Genomic DNA, 21,821 nt, shown 5'->3' on the forward strand with positions numbered 1-21,821 from the left:
GGGAAAAGAGACAGCGACTTCCACAAATTCATTTCTCAAATGGTGGACATTCGATTTTTATTTATTTATTTATTTATATTTTTTTTTTCTAAATGGAGGCAGGGACTTTCTCAACCAAGAAAAGAACACTGGGGGTGGGGGTATGTTTGGGGGGGACAAAAAAGTATCAGCTCGCTTTCAGTCATTCGTCTTACTCCCTGCAGACACACACACACACACACACACTTCTGTTACTCCCTGCAGATCACAGAAACACACCAAGCCACTTGCACACGCAAGTCAATTTTAGTGAAAGCAATAAGATAAACATGGATCCGGCCATCTGTGGTGCTCTCTGGTCACTGGACTCACGAAACAGCATAACGATCGCCAGCCTCATCAATACAATTAGGCAATTAGTTCCTGCTGATTATCTCCCACTCATTTCCAACTCGACTGCTGTGCCTCCCATTAAAATTAAAGCACAAAAAAAACAGAGGAATATATGGAGACTCGTCTGGTTGGAATGTGAAGACAGCAGTAATAACACATGGGCTAATTAATGCCACGTTGGTAGGCGGGGAGGACTTTAAAAATGCAAGCTAATTGCTTGAGACTAATTTACAGAGTAACTAACACGCTTATTGTACTATTCAAAAAAGTATATCTTACAGACCTACAATTACATTCGATTGACTTTGAAGGTTGTTAAGTAACTTGAGATTTATTTGCCGTGGGATAGTGGAGCAGTGACATTTAGTACTTGAACTTAAACATCTAGGTTTCTTTCTGGTGTCAGCTGTAGCCCCAGTTTCCCATACTAAGCCATTGATAGTTGATCCCTGCCTCAAAGTTTGAGATGTTGTGCATTCAGGGATGCCTTTCAGCTCACCTCAGTCATAAAGAGTGATTGATTCATTACTTTTGTAGGTTAACAAGCCTACTAAGGACCTTCTCCTCAAGGTTTTGCCTTGGCAGATGTTTTTGCTTTGTTGCACCATCCTTTGTAAACCTGGGTTGAAAATCCCAGGTGAAGACCCGAGCGTAGAGGCGCACAGGAGTGTACAGTAAACGTACGTCGACACGGATGATATAACAGCACAGAGAGCTGGTTGTATGCAATGGAAATAAAGTAGCAAGCTGCTGAAGAAAAACACAAAGCTTTATAACCGACTGTAATAGGAAACACTTTTCCCCGCTCAAACACTTGGGGCCAAATGGGATCGGCGTAGTATTAAATGCAAATGTCCAATGTGTGACAGAGAGATGAGGTTGGCATGCTAATGCGCCGGGTGGTACCAAGTCACGAATAAAGCTCGGCTTTGTATTTCCTATGTGCTTTCTTTGGCCACAAGAAAGAAAGGAAATGTGAAAGAATTCTGATGGGGGGAAGGATGAGAGAGAGAGAAAAAACCAAACAAACAAACAAATAAATACACAAACAAACAAACAAACAAACAGACAAACAATAAATACATAAATAAATAAACAAACAGACAAATAAATAAACAGACAAACAGGCAAATAAATAAATAAATAAACAGGCAAATGAACAGATAAATGAATAAACAAACAAACAAACAAACAAACAAACAAACAAATAAATAAATAATAAATAAAATACCCTTCCAGCGTTTAAGTCGGTACCTGCGAAGTTTAGCGCGCTATATGTTGTACTGTTGATCCCCGCACAAATGGAGGCCCACTTCATTATGACAATTGAGAGGTTCATATTTCAATCTAATAGCTCTCGATAAATTTAACAATCGATCACAACCTCATTTCATCGCGAGCGCCCCTAATACGCGCTTCCCCGCCAAGTGGAACATTTTCTAATGATGCACTTGCACACCAAAACAATGCGGGGCCCAGTGACCACATTAGTCACTAATGTCCCAATCCATAATGTGCTTATAACGCGAGAGAGGGAAGTGAGGAAGAGAGAGTGAGAGAGAGAAATGACTCCAGAGAGAGTAAGGGAGAGAGAGAGAGAGAGAGAAAAGGGGGGATCAGCGAGGAACCGGGAGATCAGAGGGAAAATGGTCATGATGATGATAGTGCTTAAGACACTGTCATTAATGACCCTATCACACGCGCCGTAATACGTCCACAGACATGCTCTCATTAGCATACATCAGACCATCAAGGCACATTGCAGGAGCAAGGGAGCAAGCAGGGGAGGGAGACGGAACGCAATACAGCACATTAACATCCGGCATTGCTCAGGCTGCGTTGCTGTAGCTCTGATTAATGCAAAACAAAAAGCACCATTTATTTTCAAACCAAGGTGTCTGCTTTGCCTCTGCTCGTTTGCTCTGAAAAAACCCCTCTTAAACCCCCTCCTACCCTTCCCATCTCCAGCGCACAATAGTTCACCAGGCTAATACACGGCTGCGTCCTTATGCGCACAAATTGTTCACCAAAGTCTTGATTAACAAAAGCAACCTACTGTACAGGCTAATTACACGACGCTTTTAGGAACTTTTTTTTTTTTTGGAGTTTATAGTTCAGTCTAATAACCCAAGCAGAATGTATAATGTTTATGAAAAGAATGGTGATTATTGTATACTCACCTAATGTTAAATAATATGTCATATATATATATATATATATATATATATATATATATATATATATATATATATATATATATATATATATATATATATATATATATGGGGGGTGGATGACATTTCAAAACAAGTCTGGAAAAAATCTCATGGGAAAAGAATTGATTCATGTACAATATCTAAAAAACGAAATGAATCGCTTAAAGAAATCATGTGGAAATAAAGTAAATCATATATTAAAACTAATATGATGCGGAAAACAAAAGGATAAAAAAAATCTCATTTAAAACTGTTCATGGGATTCTAAATGAAATGTGTGAAATCGTGTAAAAGAAATTAGTCACGTTAAAAGTAACTAATTAATTGATGAATTAATTCACCAATAAGGGGAAATAGAAATTACTTGGATTTTCTTTTTGTGTTAGAACGATTCACATGTAAAAATAAATTAACTGGATGTCAAAACGTGAAAACTTGAATTGACTGAATTATCATTAAAAAAATTCACGTTTAAAAAAAAACTGATACATTTTTTTTATTTTAAAGTTACTTTAAAAACTATTGAATAAAATATTTTTTTTTTTAAAAACTAAAAGACAGAATGTTTGGTGAAAAAACATATAATTGTCTAAAACAGCACAAAGCATGTGTAAATTTCATGTGAAGTTTTTATTTTGTTTGTTTGTTTGTTTGTTTAATTAAACTGTAAATATATTCTAAGGCTGATTGCTGATCCGGAATGTTCTACATTTCAGAAACCTTTACATTTTTAGGACAGAAATATGTTGTGTTTTTATTGCGAATTAGAATCAATAAAATTAAATGATCAGTGATTTACCAGGCAAATGACACTAATTTAACAAAATGGTACATTTTAATCATTTTGAATTACAGTTTTTGTTTTGATCAAAATCTTTTATTTATTTATTTTATTTTATTTTTGGAAGCTCAGAGTTGCATATTCCTTGGTCAAAACTTTGCTGATGAGGTTGAGACACATTTAAACCAATCAGCCATTTGAGAAAATGATCGCCAGAAGGCATTAGCATGGCTAAATTCACAAGCTACAAATGAAAATGTTCTAAACCTTATGCCCAGATCCACTCTCTTAACTCAGCTTGTTATGTTAAATTAAGTCAATTCAATTAAGCAGAAACTTTTTTAAGCTCTCACACTAGTGTCGTAGGTGTTAGCTGCTCACGTTCTAGAGAAAGACAGTCTTGCAGCTAATTTTCTCTAAAATCAGTTCTGAAAGTAGTTCCAGCTGTAATTCAAATCACAGGTTGATGTATAATATAATAAGATGGTTCTCACAAGTTATTGTTTCTATAGTACCACCTCGTTAAAAGGACTTAGTAGACAAAGTAAACAGATTCAAAACGTTTTTCTGTAAGCGTATTTGGCATGGATGTAAGGAGTCTCCAGTTTCAGTGCTTTGTAAGTCAGTTAGAGGTAAAGCTGTAACTTTAATAGACTGTTCAACACACTGCCATCAGCCTGGAGACAACCACTGAATATTCATAACGCATCTGTTAACATACAGTGACGTCTTCCATCATGTACAACGAGCAACTGCATTTTCAGAACATAGCTCAATATGCTAATATATAAACCTATACATATATTTGTACATATATAATACTCTGTATTTTGCTTTTATTCTTGTTATTATATGTGCTGTATTTTGCTTTAAGTCTCACTGAGATCTGTAGTTATGATGACTATAAACTTTAAACTTGACCATGGAATGTCTGTGGTTTCTTGGTAACACAACACCGACAAAAAAGCTATAAGAGAGAACACAGCAACATTAAATACAATAGTAAACGGATGGAAAGCATGTCGTTCTTTACACGACCTTGTTGGCAATTATTTTGCCATAACAGTCACAACAAATGATATCGACCACTTAAAAGTTCTCAAATGCCGCCATCTAGTGGTGTTTGTGGGTTACTACATAACATGATGCTGTGCCTTTACTGTACACAGTATGTGAAATGTCATACTCATGCTGTCGTGAACACAGACGTATTAACGGCTCTCAAATCTAAGGTGTATACTTTAAATCAGTAATTTTTACGATTTCTAAAGATATTTTATTCCACAAACTTCATCTATTTTTGAGTTTGTTTTTATTTCATCTGTAGCTTTCTCTGCTGAACTACTTTTTATTCTGTGTTCTGCTTACTGTCACTTTTTTTTGCTTTTTCTTCTATAAACTAATTTTTTTATGTACTAATTATTTTATGACCTCTTCTACTCTTATAAACTCTATTTACTATAATTTATTTTTAATAAAAAAAATGTTTATTGAATTTTTGTATTATTCCAATTCTATAAACATTTTTTATTTCTAATGTCTTATTTGGCCCTGCGATGGGTTGGCACTCCGTCCAGGGTGTATCCTGCCTTGATGCCCAATGACGCCTGAGATAGGCACAGGCTCCCCGTGACCCGAGGTAGTTTGGATAAGCGGTAGAAGATGAATGAATGAATGAATGTCTTATTTGAGTTTGTTTTTCCTTCTGTTTTTCTTTAAGTAAATTTATTCTCTTGCGTTTGCTCTTATTCTTGTTTTGATTTTCACGATTACTTTTTGTTTATTTCCTCTCATTCTTATTGTTTTATTTCTTTCAGTTGTATTTCCTAGTTTTGTTTAACAAAACATTTATGATTTTGTTATTTCTAGCTTTTATTTACCATCACATTTGTGAATGAAGAATTATTATACAATTAATAATAAAACTTCTTACTGTGATGTGCATATGATTACAAAAACAATCCAACAATTATATTGTTTATTGTAAACAAATAATCATTGTATTATAAAAGGCCATTTTATAATTCCTGTAAACATCTTAAAATAAAAAAATAATTAAAATTATGGACCAGCCTAAAGTTTCTTTCTGTTCTGCAGAACAATTTGAATATTGTGAATAAATCACTGCTCCTTTTGAGGCTGTATTGCACAAACAAGGAAAACTTTTTTTCCTTCTTTTATTCTGTCTAAACGAATGGACGTGAGACAACACCACTCAGAAGACTGTCATTTGTGCAATTTTATTTCCAAATACTGTCTAATCCAGGGCAAACCTGGCTCATTTGGAGCTAGTGTACTTGGTGACGGCTTTGGTGCCCTCGGACACGGCGTGCTTGGCGAGTTCCCCCGGCAGCAGCAGGCGCACGGCGGTCTGCACCTCGCGGCTCGTGATGGTCGAGCGCTTGTTGTACTGCGTCAGTCTGGACGCCTCGGTGGCGATGCGCTCGAACACGTCGTTCACAAACGAGTTCATGATGCTCATAGCTCTGCTCGAGATGCCCGTGTCCGGATGCACCTGCAAAAAAAAGTAGTGGCGGGGAAACAGATCAGGGAAGGCTACAGAACTCTAATGATCACACTTTACAACAGTGGTGATCTGAAAAGCATCTCAAAACACATCAAACGTTGGGTGACAACAGCATAAGACTACATCCTTTCAGTCAAGATCAGGAGGCTGAGGCTACAATCAGGACAGATTGGAGCACTAAGCTTTGAAAGACATAATCGATCGACATTCATTTATTTATTTATTTATTTATTTATTTATTTATTTTTCTTTCTTCTTAGGAATCGTAAGGCATCAACGATGCCATGATCTAAGGGTGCGTTTCAATTATCTCCCTAGTTCAGGGCACTGATCTGATCTGTTCAATGAGTCGGCCTCTTTAAGAATAATTTATCCACAAAATTCTTTCCTTGAATTTGAAAAAAAAAATCCACAAAAACCAGAGAGCATCAATGTTCTTTTAATGGAAATGGCGTCATATTTCCCCAAAACTCACCTTTAAAAAAAAAGAAAAAGAAAAGATGGACAAAAGAAACTCTGACAGATTGGTCTACACAGGTCAGTAGATCTTAGATCTCAGAGTAGATGTTATTGTACCGATACCAGTTAGAATTATTTTTTATTGATTCTCATCATCAGTGGTCCAACGTGTAACGCACCTTCATTGTCACTAAGGGAAATTCGGTGTTGTTGTATAGGAGTGTATTTTAAGTTAAAATTGAACATTTAGACGTATTTTCAGTTTAAATTCAAGTTTTTTCTAATGTCGACACTGTAGAAAGAAAACTGAGCACTGGATCCGTTTAACACTGTGGTCTAAAGTCTAAAGTTTTCAAGATGAAGAATGAGGAAGACTAACCTGCTTCAAGACTTTATAGATATACACAGCATACGTCTCCCTCCTCTTCCCTTTCCTTTTGGAAGACTTTTTGTCACCTGGTGCTTTCCCTCCTTTCTTTTTAATCCCATCGTTTGTCATCCTGCAAAATATTGTGTTTTAATTTTTTTTTCTTTCCAATTTTCAGTGTGAGAAATTCACAGCTACAGGCCGAACTCGAGCTCTTCGGCAAAGCTCAGCTGCAGCTCATCATCAATTTATCACGTCTTCACAAATCCATGCCAATTAAACCCAAGGAGTTTCCTTCTCTCTACGCTTGCTTTGAAACTGCTGTTGTTTCTTAATCCTGCACTTCACTCTTGGCTTTGAAATCATTCAGCATTTATTAAGTTTTTTATATATAGAATATTCTACAACTCAACACTTGTACCCAGAGTCTATATAGCTGCAAAAAAACACAAATATATATATTCTATATATAAAATTAGAGAGAGAGAGAGAGAGAGAGAGAGAGAGAGAGAGAGAGAGAGAAATAATATATTTATATATATATAGAATATTCTACAACTTAACTCCTACCTAGGGTCTATGTATATAGCTGCCAAAAAACAAAGATAGATAGATAGATAGATAGATAGATAGATAGATAGATAGATAGATGTACAGTAAATATTGGGTTGTTTTTTTTTGTTGCATTTATTAGTATTGATTATTATTAGATTTTTTGTAAACACATTTTGTATCCCCTCCATGTGTTTACAGCTCGTTTAATTCTCACGATATTTACTCTAATGGAGAAATGATTAAAAAATTTTAAAATTTACATATTGCATTTTTTTATATTTAAATTTTTGCACACCATGTTAATTCTGACATTCATACATTACATCAAAAAACAGGAAACAGATCTTTTTGTGCTACAATACCAAAACGTTACACGTGAAAAAAAATAAAAACTAAAAATAAAACAATCAGATCCAAAATATTTAATTTTAAACCAAAATTTGAAAATTAAAAAAAAAAAAAATAGACAAATATTCCCATACTAAATATTGTGTACAAAATGTTTAGTAGGATTGAGCTGATTTTTTTTTTCAATAAATAATTTTTAAAAAATCTATAATTACGGTGTTTAAAGAAGTTTTGACAAAAAAAAAAAAAAAAACCCACAGGTTATTTAATATAATTTGGCATAAATTGTACAAATTTGATTAAGATGTCTAAAGACGTAAAGATAAAGATGTAAAAATAATGTAGTTATCAATAATGATTCACATTGATTTACAGTGTAATGCTGTGAAGTGATTTGCAGGTGATTTACATCTCGTCTTCTCCTTAAAACCTGCTGTGAATCGAGTGATGAAAGTGCACAAGCGTTTCTTTTGCCACGGGTGATTTCTACACAATTCATTTATTCTCATGTTCGTTTTCCACACGCTTAAACTAGCAATGTATGATCACAGTGTTGGGTCTGGATGTTCACGCTTATTTCACCTTACTAATAAAAGTGCTACCATGTCTCTGTTATGTAAATGTATATGTATGTATATATGTTAGGTATATATATATATGTCAAGGTTTGAGCATATGGGCTAGTACAGGAATAACACAAATTTGTGGAAATTCAGCATTAGCAACCAACCTCCAGATCATCCTATTTTCTCAACAGAACTTGGTTTCAGTCGTTTGTCATCTGATGCCTTTATATTTAGTGCATTTTCAATGTGTCCAAACTGTACATTAGCGTAAATCTCTGCCTGCTAATTCGCTTTCATGTACGTTTTTGTGAAAGAAACTAACTGCCGTTCCCATGCTGTGGTTATGTGTTGTGTGTGGGCATAATCTTCAAAGCGAAACTGGCTGAGGCACATCATAGTACACCTTGAATGAGAAGAGGTTAGTGCTTTAATATTTGGTTTTCACACTGTGCTACAGACAAAAAAGGCAAAACAGACTTTAATAGCTTTTTTTCAATGTGATCTGATGGCCTGATACCACAAAAGTATGAAACAAACCTGTGGTTACCTACATTTGTGTGTAGTGTATTGCGTACTCTGTTATCATTTAGTTCTGATGTGAAGAGATGGCTGTGGTAAAGCAGCAGCTGAATTGAATTGCCATCATGACCGGATGATGGATGGTGCAGAGGAATCCTCCGTAATCCCAGCTGATATGAAAACAGTGGGGTAGCAGTGTGTCCTTTGGTCTAGGACAGGGAACTAGTACAGGACAGGTTTTCTTTGGTTTGCTTTATGTAGTGTTCCTGAGGCAACTTGTACGCTGTTGATTGTTTTTCCAAATGTAATGTTTTCTTTTGGACAGCACATGGTGCAGCAAGTAGTGTTGCCCTGAGGGTGTGTGGGTGTGTGTGTGTGTGTGTGTGTGGCATCCTGTCCAGGGTGTATTCCCATCTTATAATCCTAGATACACCATGAATAACATTTTTCTTTCAAGGTCAAAATTTGCTCTCCAACATTTCTACGTACACCACAATGTGACTGTAGAGGGTATGTGGCAAATATATATATATTATATTATATATATAACAAAAAACCTTCAAGGGTGGTGGAAATATTTAAACCCAATTTTAAACTCCATGTGTTTTATCTGGGGGGCACGGTGGCTTAGTGGTTAGCACGTTCACCTCACACCTCCAGGGTTGGGGGTTCGATTCCCGCCTCCACCTTGTGTGTGTGGAGTTTGCATGTTCTGCCCGTGCCTCGGGGGTTTCCTCCGGGTACTCCGGTTTCCTCCCCTGGTCCAAAGACATACATGGTAGGTTGATTGGCATCTCTGGATAAATTGTCCGTAGTGTGTGATTGTGTGAGTGAATGAGAGTGTGTGTGTGTGCCCTGTGATGGGTTGGCACTCCGTCCAGGGTGTATCCTGCCTTGATGCCCGATGATGCCTGAGATAGGCACAGGCTCCCCGTGACCCGAGGTAGTTCGGATAAGCGGTAGAAAATGAGTGAGAGAGAGTGAGTGAGTGTTTTATCTGTCGCCCTCTGCTGGGCCAGCATTCTCAGACCATCGTTTTCAGGTTTTTTTCCTGGTGCTTTCTTGTGGATGTTATTGTTATAGACAGGAATATTTTTTAAAACATTAAAGGTCTAAAAACGATCAAAAGGACAAGCCAATTCAAACAGTTCACTGAGGATATACAGTCCTTTAAGTACCAATGAATCAGTTCAGTATGCACAACATAATCATTTCATAGAGGGAGACCGAAACAGCTTCAGATGCATATTAAGAGACGGGAGTCTGGGTCGTAATAACCGTGGTCTGGTTAAGCATCATTAGTCAGAAAAAGAAGTAACCGTCGAAGAGAAATTCCGCAGTATGATTCAGCAAGCCAGCCAAGTTTGAACTTGACTTGTTGAGTCATAGCTATGCACAAAAACTGCTGCTGTACATTCTTCATGGTGGTATCCTTTTTCTGACAGGTTCATAACAATCATGATTCTGTACATCTTCCAGGATGATCGAAGGGATCTTTTTAAAATTATTTTTGCGAGGCAGATGGACTGAATGCCTCTATGAAACCGGAACCAAATGGTGACGACGATCATTGTCAATGCATTAATACACTGTGGCAGTCGTCGTCATCGTCAAACTAATTAGAATTTTCCAGTCTCTTGAAATAGCTTCATGAGCCTCCTAGAGTTCGGCACATATTTTAGATCCTCTCATGATGGGCCAGAAAGGAACTGAGGTGGAAAACCCTGAGATTTAATCTCGTTTTATTTATTTATTTATTTATTTATTTATTTATTTATTTATTTATTTATCTATTTATTTTTGACACAACAGGAACACATCATGAACAGATGATTGAAAAGTAAGATTGATCATTTAAACACAGTCAAATAAAAGTAGAAATGACACATGAGGACAAATGTGTGGCTTGTGTGTGTTTTATGTGTTTTTTGTAAGAAACTGTGATCACTTTTAAAATTTAAAGCATTTAATGCTCGGTATAAAATTTGGTTGGTCCGATGCCAAAATAGTAGAATTATTATAATTCACAGGCTTTCTTTTGTGCTTGCCTGGTGTTTTTCTGAGTATGGTTGAGCAGCAGGCATATGATATTTTGAGTCTGTTTCCATGGTAGGTTTCTAGATTGTTGTTTGCTTCTTGCTTGGGCTTGCGTAGCCTGTTTATGAGCTCTCATGGCTCTAGCTTGCAAACTCAAGCTTTAGGTTTAGAAACAGCCTCTAACAAATGTGTGGGTTACACGCCTGCTCAAAAAGCCATGAAGTCTTGAACCATGATCTGCCACATCCTTTACAAGTGGTGAAAGTGGTCCCTGGCTACATTAGCTGGTGACTGGGAAAACTCAAATCCAGCACCCGCACCACCAGCACTGGCGCCCCTCAGGGTTGTGTCCTCTCCCCACTGCTCTTCTCCCTGTACACAAATGACTGCATCTCTAATGACCCCTCTGTCAAGCTCCTGAAGTTTGCAGATGACACCACACTGATCGGCCTCATTCAGGACGGTGACGAGTCTGCCTACAGACTGGAGGTTGAACAGCTGGCTGTCTGGTGCAGTCTTAACAACCTGGAGCTGAACATGCTCAAGACAGTGGAGATGATCGTGGACTTCAGGAGAAACCCCACTGCTCTTCCCCCACTCACCCTGAAGTGGGACATTCACATAGACTCCATTGTGAAAAAGGCCTAGCAGAGGTTGTACTTCCTTCGCCAGCTGATGAAGTTCAACCTGCCACAGGATCTGCTGAAACAGTTCTACACTGCAATCCATCCTCTGCACCTCAATTACTGTTTGGTTCAGCTCAGTTACCAAATCTGACCTCTGAAGACTACAGAGGGCTGCTGAGCGAACCATTGGTAAACTCTCCCCACTCTCCAAGATCTGTACTTCTCCAGAGTGAGCAAAAGGGCAAAGACAATCACTCTGGACTCTTCACATCCAGCACACTCACTCTTCAAACTGTTGCCATCAGGTCGAAGCTACAGAGCCCTGAGCACCAGAACGACGAGATATAGGAACAGTTTCTTCAATCAGGCAATCCATCTGATGAACACTTAACATACACGGAATACACAACACACAATTAAAACACATAACATATATATTTCAAGTGAACATTTCACACTTGTACATTTGTACATACAATTTGTCTATATTGTATATGTCATTCTGTTACACTGTGGAACATCTGTCACTAAAACAAATTCCTCGCATGTGAAAACATACCTCGCAATAAAGCTCTTTCTGATTCTGATTCTGATTCTGAATACTGCTTTTCCTATTCATATTTGTATCTGTCTGGAAAACATGCTACATTCAATTATATCTCTAATGGAAACCCAATAAACATATTCATTACCCACTTTCAAAGCTTTATTAGACCCTGAGTATGATTGGGGGAGGCACGGTGGCTTAGTGGTTAGCACATTCGCCTCACACCTCCAGGGTTGGGGGTTCGATTCCCGCCTCCACCTTGTGTGTGTGGAGTTTGCATGTTCTCCCCGTGCCTCAGGGGTTTCCTCCAGGTACTCTGGTTTCCTCCCCCGGTCCAAAGACATGCATGGTAGGTTGATTGGCATCTCTGGAAAATTGTCCGTAGTGTGTGATTGTGTGAGTGAATGAGAGAGTGTGTGTGCCCTGCGATGGGTTGGCACTCCGTCCAGGGTGTATCCTGCCTTGATGCCGGATGACGCCTGAGATAGGCACAGGCTCCCCGTGACCCGAGGTAGTTTGGATAAAGCGGTAGAAGATGAGTGAGTGAGTGAGTGAGTATGATCAGGACTATCTAGGAATTAGATACCTGTATTCGCATAGTGTATCAACAAACCTATACAGTTTGTGTTTGGACACCTTTTCCTTCATCTTTAATTTTAGTCTATGACCAGCTCACTAACAACTATTATTATTTTATATACGCAAATAACAGGTATTGGTGATTTTGGGACTCTCTGGCATCATGACATAGTAAGCTTGTTCGAGTGCCTTAGACTGGCAGATTGTGTGAATGGCAGCTTCTACAGTTTTTTGGCAGAACCAAGGAACAGCTGTTTACGGTTCTCGGAAATGCAGTACAGCAAGCAATAACGAGTGCCTCTCAGTATGTTGTGAATCTTTGGCCAAGTATGATTACACACATTAAATTTTAAAATTTTCCAGTATTTTCACTTCTGGTTTAATGAAGACGTTTTGCCAGTTAAGAGTCTGCTAAACAGACTTCACATAGCTTGTGTATAAGAAAAGCAGGACTTAATACCAAATAAACACCAAATTTTTTAAGTGGCCCAGGGAAAATGACAAAGTAATGACAATTCCTAAAAATCTAACACTTTATCTGTTGCTCTTGCTTGTATTGCATTAAGGTACTTTTTCTAGTTTAATGAAATTTTATGCTAACATTCCCAGGTCTGTGTTCAGAATGGTGTGAGTCAGTGAAGAAACAATTATAGGGCTGTAATACCCTGGCAGGTGGAAGGGAATTGAAACTGGAGGCACATGTCAGAAAGGGCAGTGTGTTGTTTATTTTATTTTCTGAAAAAAAAAAGAAATGAAAACACAGAAAATTGTATAGCATGCGCTGGCACCCACAGGCTCAGCAGGACGCTGTCTGTAAAATCTCTGGTATCTCGGTTCTACACCAGCTCTGCACCTGCCTATCAGCCCAAGAATGCAAAACACACAGCATGGAAATTGTTCAGCCGTAGTCTAACACAGGTGATGGCGTTCATTCATTATGTTGTTTGTTGTCCAAGCTGAATCCTCCCCCAGTGAGATAGGATATCTCTCACAGCCATCAATTCCTCCTACGTTCAAAAATCCTACGGACTTCCACTTAAATACCTGACTGTACAGGTACCGCAGGGTGATTTGCACGTTGGTGTCCTGAAGCCTCTAGAATGGTCCTTGGTCTGAGGCCCATCCCAATAGATACTATAGGAGTGTGTGGTCTGCTCACTTGATGGCCAGATGCACTTTTTCTATGGAGAGCTTGTGGCTGATGTACAGTATAGCTCTCCTTCCTATCAACCACAGAGGCCTAATACAGTTTCATGCACACACCATGTGGTATATCGGGGGTGTTAAGTCCTGGTGCCTCCTGGTGTCAAGACCTCCTGGTGCTTTCTTAGCACAATGATGTTTCTGTCCATATTTTGTCTATTTAATATTGAGATGAGGCTGAGATTGCAAAGTGAATCTGTGAAGACTGTACAGTACTCCTACAGCAGATTCTACTTTTCGACAGTCTTTTGTTAAAAAAAAAATAAAAATAAGACAACACTGGAATAGCATCTAACAATACACACTGCAAAACACATGTATAGCAAGTCTTGCTAATGGTTGCTGTCATTGTAAAGAAAGCAGTCATCTATTTTTTTTTGTCTGAGATTTAAATTATGTTGGATACATACAATGGCTCAGCAAATGTAACTGCATAGGACTGGTCTACCTAATGGTCAGCGGACACCGGGAGGTTAAGATGTGAATAAGATTAAATAATCCAATGACACAAACCATGTTCAGAGGTTGTATGGGACAAACTTGGCAACATCATATTTGCAGTGTTAACATGAATGTGTCTCAGTGAATCCCAGACAGCAACAAAGCACCTTCTATTCGACTGCATCATTGCTCTGGAGGAAACAAAATATGAAATCATTGGGAAACTGTTTGGAAATCCCATGTCTACTGCACTTCCACCAAATAACCAATGAAGACTTTTGTTAATTCCAGGTGTGAACAGATCCTAAGGAGTCACTGCTTAAGGACGGTACGTTAACAGAACATTACATTGCAGAAGGAATATTGTCCGTGTAACGATAGGGTGGTAATTTGGTAGGGCATTTCCTGCACCAGGTCAGCATATCTTAGCGATATGTTATCCACTTAGTATGAAAGACATGTCCATCTGATCCACAAATAAGTCAGAGTAAACTGTTGTTACACTCAGGGCTGCAATGACACTGTATTGATTTAGCACCATAGACACAGCTTCAAGTTCCTACTTGCACCAGTATGAGTGTGGTTTGTTCTTCATTTAGGCTGAAATAATGGCCTGACAAATCTTTGGAATGACTTCACATTGGGTAGATACCTATACCCAAGGTTCCACATGTACACGTCTTTTACATTTACATTTACAGCATTTGGCAGATGCCCTTATCCAGAGCGACTTACATTATCTCATATTTATACAACTGAGCAATTGAGGGTTAAGGGCCTTGCTCAGGGGCCCAGCAGTGGCGGCTCGGTGGACCTGGGATCGAACTCACTACCTTCTGATTGGTAGCCAACCATTTTAACCACTAGGCCACCACATACCTCACCATACACATACTTTTAAAGTTAGGTGTGTCTTTCAAAGGTCCATGAGTAGCTAAAAAAGAGATGTGATGGATGGCAGTGATGGCATTCAGACGGTTATCCAGCAGGTTCAAGGATTGGAAGCCATATCCATTAGTGGCAAGTGAGTTCTAATCAAAGTTCATCCCAGATTCCAGAGACAATGGGAACTTTTGGTGCTTTTTGTAGATCACTTTTATCTTGCTTAACCTACGAGTAGTAGCGCAGTAGCAAATCTAAAAAGATCCTACTACTAAATCCTGATCCAGATACTAAAAAACTGGTTTCTGAAGACTATTCAGTTCAAGCAGGGCAAAAACTGTATTTTATACTTGCATGTCTTATTTACAGCGAACAGGAACAAGCCGCTAGGTATCACGTGAGATTGTGGAAAACATTACTTGTTTGTTCATTAATGTAGATCCCTTCGATCTTGCCATAACCTTGGATGTTTACTCATTGATTTGCATTCTTTGACCAGCATAGGGTTTGCAATTTCACAGCACTTGGGCGTGTAATGAAACTGACATGCAAAGATGCAGACTATTGTATATTTCCTGGAAGAAGAATAGAAGTGACTGGTCATGTGTAAATTGATATATCAGGTCTTAGATGTAGATATACAGTCTGTATATTGACTCCTTTATTCCAATGAAGTGAAACCACATGGCTTCATAATGGGTTTTTTAAAAAAAAAAAGGTATGTGGTGATGTCATGTCATGTTTCTAAGACAATATATTTATTTAACATTTATGGATGGAGTCCTTAGTATCTGTACTAGATGTGAAGATATCACTTTAAGTTGTCGCGTTAAATTGACAAGCCTAAGTCTAAGTAATAACCAGAGCCATCTTGTTTCATGGTCAATCCACAGATTGTTTTTCTATAACAGCATTGCTGAGATTTTGTTCCTTACATTAAAAAAAAAATTATGTAAAACTGCAGTTTGCACCATGGAGCTGTTTAGGCATCTAGGTCTTGTCTTGTACCACAGGATATGTGTTTATACTTTTGCTTTCCTTTATGCTACATAGCCATAAATGGATAAAAAGTACAATTTAAAAAATTGTAATCATTGGCAGATTGCTGTGGGGGGAAAAAATGCCAATTTGACAGATTCTCCTTCCATAATACTCTCTACATGCGTAAATGTGTCTAAGGCCACGTTCACACTGCTGGTAAAAGTGGCCCAAATCTGATTTTTTTGGGGTCAAGTGACCAGGTCAGACTTCTTCAGGAGTAGTGTGAACACTCAAATCTAGCCCAGAACTGATTTTTTTCAAATCAGATTCAGACCACTTCCATATGTGGTCCTGAACAGACCCAAATCTGATTTTTTTTCCAATGTGGCCTCGGTGTGAACAACCAAGGCGGATTTGATGCGACTTTTACGTCAATCTACATCGACATCCGTCACAATTATGCACCGGCGAGTACGCACACAAACATGACTACGCCTACAAAATGGATCGAATAATCAAAAGTTGCCCTCGACATCCGAAAATGTTCAAAACACTGCGTCTCTGTGCTGCCATTACACAAACATTTAGAAAGAAAAGCGAAAATGCTTACTTCCTCCATAACCTCGCCAACTTTAGCGCAACGGCATGCTGCGTGTGACGTCGTTGTTATTGTTCGTTTGTGCAGGCGGGTCAGTTTGAAACAGCAAACAGTTCACACTGGTATCTGATATAGGCCACATTTTAAAAGGTAATGTGAACAGCCAAACAAAAAAATCAGATCTGAGCAAAATATCCGAATTGAGCATTAAGACTTGCAGTGTGAACGCGGCTTAATTGACTGGCTATTAGAGACTGTACTATATAAATGCATATCTCTCTCAGAAAAAAAAAAAAAAAAAAAAGGCTGGCCATTAGGTTTCTGCAAGGAAGTAGAAAGAATCGCGCTCTGGAGATTTGACAAGGATGAAATCTCAGTGCACAAATGCCAATAGGCGACTACCTGTGGCTGTGCAGGCAGATTGTAGATTGCAGGCTGATTCTCTGTTGTGAAACCTGGAGACAACGTATTGAGTGTAAGCCCCCTCTGCCCTCCCCCCACACTCGCTCTCGCTCGCTCTCTCTCTGTCTCTCCGTCTCTCTCTCTCTCTCTCTCTCTCTCTCTATCTATCTTTCGCTCTCTCTCTCACACACACACACACACACTGGTGAAGCAGGAGCTCAGCAGTGGGATGGATTCTGACTACTAAAAAGACGAAGTGAGAGGGAGGGGGAAAGAGTCAGCGAGCGCGGAGCTTGCACAAGAGAGGGAAAGGATTGAGGCACTGGTGTGCAAATCCACATGAGCAGATCTGGAGGAAAACGCTGGCTGCTTTGGGCGAGACCTTGAGCGTGGTTTTTCTCATCATCAAGAGGTAGCCCTCGGTGCTCGTTGTACATCCCGGAGGAACGAGGCGACAAAGACTTGACTGACAAGCGCGAGAGATTGACTAGGGGGAGGTCTATGACACTTCATTTGCATCTGTGGAGAGGAGGAGTGTGAGGAAGGTCTAGGGAAGAAAAATGAATATCAGACAACAGCTGTTTTTTTGAATGATTTTTTTTCTCTTCCCCATTCATAAACCCAACACGGCAATGTAGAGCCAGTCCTCCTGGCTGGATGTTGCACGATCTAGTCGGCTGCTGAATGTTTCCGTTGTGGCTCCTTATCTTTTCTCTGTTTGCACTTTTCAATGTGCAACCTGAACAATTCACAGGCTTGGGTTCTTTTTGACTAAACTGCACATTTCAGAGAAGAACAGAGGAGCAGCTTGCGATCCAAGACGGGAGTTTGGATCATGTGTGACGTTTTTTGATACTCTTGACTTTGCAAATTGATTCCAATTTCTCTGCCAACTTCTGATTAGTAACTGACTTGCTGACCATGACAGCCATAAAGGGAGATTCGGAGGACAGCATCGAAAGCATAAGGCCTTCGAATCTGCAAGCCTTTGCCAACTCGTCCACGCTGCACGGCATGAGCCACATTTTTGCCTACGGACACATGACATTCCGTCGCTTCCTGTGGACTCTCTCATTCCTGGGCTCTCTCGGGCTGTTGCTTTTGGTATGCATGGACCGTGTGTCGTACTACCTTGAGTTTCCTCACGTCACCAAACTGGACGAGGTGGCAGCACCAAACCTCACCTTTCCCGCTGTGACTTTTTGCAATCTCAACGAGTTCCGCTTTTCCAAAATCACCAAAAACGATCTCTATCACGTCGGGGAACTGCTCGCCCTGCTCAATGAGAACTACCAGATTGCAAACCCACATCTAGCAGAGCCAGAAATCCTTGCTGCTCTGAAGGAAAAGGCCAATTTTGTCAACTTCAAGCCCAAGCAGTTCAACATGACCGATTTCTATAACCGAACGGGCCACGACATCAGCGACATGCTTCTGCAGTGCACTTTCCGAGGCGACGATTGCTTCCCTTTCAACTTCTCCACAGTGAGTTGTCAGAGATCTCGGCATGTTTCACCCCCCACCCCCAGTTTACAGTGTGTCAAATACAAATGGGTACAGATACTCTCGCTGTCGTACGAGCTGCCAAATCAGTTTTTATTTAGATTGAAGTAAAATGATGACTGCTTCTCAAATGGACAAATTTAATTACTGTTGTGGTTATAACCTTTAAAATGCCTTAAAATTTAAGGTATTTGTAGTATGTTCAAGAGAATCTCCAACCTAGGGTTAGGGTTAGGGTTAGGGTTAAATAAATTTGAGTAAGAAATAGATTTCAAATAAGTTCTGTTGTTGTTATTATTATTATTATTATTATCATAACCTATGTCTTGTGGTGTGACTCGGTGAAAGTATAAACTTCTTCCTGTTCTGTAAGTAGTTAGGTAAAAAATGCATCCTGTATAGTCCGGTCAAATTTATACCAATGTTAGTTGTTTACATTAGTTGTTTACATGCGTTTATTATTTTACATATGTACTTTATGATTATTATTTTTTTATTACATTGAGTTTGGTAAAAAAGAAAACAAAAGCATTTGCTTCATTAAAAGCCAGAAACAGTCGATTGAAATCGAATGACGTTCTTGCAATCGTGTATTTACTTATACGAGTGTGTTTCTGAACATCTGGTCTATGCCATTAAACCAAGATTATGGCCGTTATCCTACCAAACAAGTTCGGTTCCCAGTTATTTTAGTAAATGTGAAGATTTATTTTTGAGTATTTTTTTGTAAGGGGTCTCCAGTGTTTTGTTTATTTGATTGCTTGTTAACTGGACATGCTGTCTTTTTAATGTCAAGACAGAAGTGGGGACGGAAGGAACTAATGTCATGTGGACGTTGTACCAGACTGTCATGGTGGAGAGACAGTTGAGCAAAGCTAGCAATTTACCAGCCCTCACCTATGGTTATGAACGTTGGATCATGACCAAAAGAGTGCATTTGTGGATACGAGCTTCCATAGCAAAATGTCTGGGTTCAGACTTAGAGACATTTACAGGGATTTCAAAGTAGAGTATCTGCGTCACAAGGCGCTAGAAGGTCTCAGGAAGACCAAGGATTAGATAGAGACAGGAGCTGGGGCAAGGAAGGTCTTGGTGTGTCTGCTTACACAGCTGAAAGTGGAAGAGGATGGATGGATCTATGGATGGATGGAAGTGTTTGCTGATACTTCAGGTTGATAAAAGTAACAAGACAATTACATCATTTAGCAGACACCCTTATCCAGAGCGACTTACATTTTATCTCATTTTTTTAATACAACTAAGCAATTGAGGGTTAAGGGCATTGCTCAGGGGCCCAGCAGTGGCAGCTTGGTGGACATAGGAATCGAACTTACAACCTTCCGATTGGTAGCCCAACACCTTAACCACTAGTCTACCACATCGCACATTTAAGTAACATTTAACGCTTATCACTTTTCTTTGCAGCATAATTACTCTTAACAGATTACAGCATGAAGTGATTTATGGATACAGGTTCAATCTTACACTGGAGAATAAAGTACAAAATCTCAGTGTTTGCTTTTCTGTCTCCTGTCTCTTATTGTGGGTTTTTTTGATGTATGTATTACATGTTTAATGAATGAAAGTAGTAGAGAGAGAGAGATGATTCATTATATTGAGACCCATTTCCAGGCAAGAGCAGGTAACGTATATAGTAGTAGTAGCAGGGCATTACTGAAATTATGGGTCATTATAAACCCACAGCTATTAGGTGACATATGAGACTCCACAGGCTTTAATCGGAGGTAATTGCGATGACGGTGATGGTGTGGATAGAACGCTGGTTAAATATATAAATAATGAAGCATTTCTGGGATTGCATGATTCGTATGAGGTCGCAAGATCTGAATTATTACCTTGTTGATCAACCATTTTGTCGGTTTCCCTTTGCTTTAAATGAACTTTCTCATTTCATAGGAAATAACAATTTAACAAAACAAAAAATTGTTCCCAAAGGGTGCAAACAAACACTTTCTGGAAATCCAAGGATTTGAGCACAGTGGCCTAATAAAACCTTCCGGATACTTCGGTAGATGCCACATCCTGCGTTTAAGCGCGGGTGATGTTTGAGCCGTTGACGGACACAAGCTTCCATGCTGCACGCTCGGTTTTAGAGTTTCCACCGAGTTGCTAAATCATCCACAAGACCACGTTGTGCGTTACACAGATGTAGTGTGTTGCACATTTTATTTTACTGATTTATCAGGGTTTTTTCATCTTCTACCGCTTATCCTCGGGTCACGGGGAGCCTGTGCCTATCTCAGGCGTCATCGGGCATCAAGGCAGGATACACCCTGGACGGAGTGCCAACCCATCACAGGGCACACACACACTCTCATTCACTCACACAATCACACACTACGGACAATTTTCCAGAGATGCCAATCAACCTACCATGCATGTCTTTGGACCGGGGGAGGAAACCGGAGTACCCGGAGGAAACCCCCGAGGCACGGGGAGAGCTTGCAAACTCCACACACACAAGGTGGAGACGGGAATCGAACCCCCAACCCTGGAGGTGTGAGGCGAACGTGCTAACCACTAAGCCACCGTGCCCCCAGAACTCTGATGTAAATAACGAAAATATCGTGAGTAACTCGATGCCGCCCTCTGATGTCCAGATAAAATATTTTAATAGCACAAACAATTGATAGTTTTTGTAATTTTAGTCAGAATTGATAGTTTGCATTATGACAGTTACATAATGACAGCTTATTGACTTTATTTCATATCGCTGTCAGGTCAAAGGGGTGTTTGAAGCAGGAATAGTCTTCCTGCAAAAAATCCCCTTCTTTTGAAAGGAATGCTGAAAGCAGCAGAAGCTCATTTACCCTTTTGAGCGATGGTTTGATATATAAACACATTGCTAAATTTAAAGCCGTCTCTGTCACTCGAGTAACTGTCCCTGCACTTTTTTGTAGTTGGAGATGGAGCTTACTTCATTTACATGAGTGTTGCCTGGCAACAAGGCTTTGCTTTGCCAAAGCAAATCATTCATGGGTAATTGCTTTTGTTGTGCATAATGACAAACACTTGCCAGGTCACTGAGATGACACAACAGCAGTTTCTTTTCTTTTTTATTTTTTTTGTGCGCATGCTTTAAAACTGCTGGATGCACGTGGGGACGCATTTGAACCTAATTAATTTTTCTGTGTGTATGTTTGTGTATGCTTCATACCTCTAATATCCAACAAATTAGCATTGACAATGCACCGCTGTGCTGAGGGGATGTGTCAAGGTGTCATGGTGCATTCCGATGCATTACCGCCGCATTATGCATTCCTGTGACTCGTCACGGATTGGTTTTATGTC

The 21,821-nt window shown here is 39.3% G+C and overlaps 2 protein-coding genes across 2 annotated transcripts in view; one reads left to right on the top strand and one right to left on the bottom strand.

The window, feature by feature from the left end:
• Positions 1 to 5,593: 5,593 nt before the first annotated feature.
• zgc:92591 (uncharacterized protein LOC436997 homolog) lies at positions 5,594 to 6,925 on the bottom strand. Its single transcript, XM_060869370.1, has 2 exons — positions 6,735 to 6,925; positions 5,594 to 5,884 (listed from the first exon to the last, which is right to left on the bottom strand). Exons 1-2 carry the CDS (start codon positions 6,852 to 6,854, stop codon positions 5,648 to 5,650), a joined length of 357 nt encoding a protein of 118 aa, XP_060725353.1. The 5' UTR covers positions 6,855 to 6,925; the 3' UTR covers positions 5,594 to 5,647.
• A 10,505-nt stretch (positions 6,926 to 17,430) lies between these two features.
• The window catches only part of asic1c (acid-sensing (proton-gated) ion channel 1c), a 63,644-nt gene continuing 59,253 nt past the window's right edge, over positions 17,431 to 21,821 (top strand). Inside the window, exon 1 of the mRNA XM_060871070.1 lies at positions 17,431 to 18,491. Coding sequence (XP_060727053.1) covers positions 17,928 to 18,491 — 564 coding nt within the window. The 5' untranslated portion in view covers positions 17,431 to 17,927. The remainder of the gene's footprint in view (positions 18,492 to 21,821) is intronic.

Source organism: Tachysurus vachellii, chromosome 5 (assembly GCF_030014155.1).
Source record: "Tachysurus vachellii isolate PV-2020 chromosome 5, HZAU_Pvac_v1, whole genome shotgun sequence".
Taxonomy (NCBI): Eukaryota; Metazoa; Chordata; class Actinopteri; order Siluriformes; family Bagridae; genus Tachysurus; species Tachysurus vachellii.

Bases quoted from the DNA above. Each gene is read 5' to 3' on its own strand.
- zgc:92591 (XM_060869370.1), bottom strand. From the start codon at position 6,854: ATGACAAACGATGGGATTAAAAAGAAAGGAGGGAAAGCACCAGGTGAC. The intron at 5,885-6,734 runs GTTAGTCTTCCT...TTTTTTTTGCAG, and splicing joins TCTATAAAGTCTTGAAGCAG to GTGCATCCGGACACGGGCAT.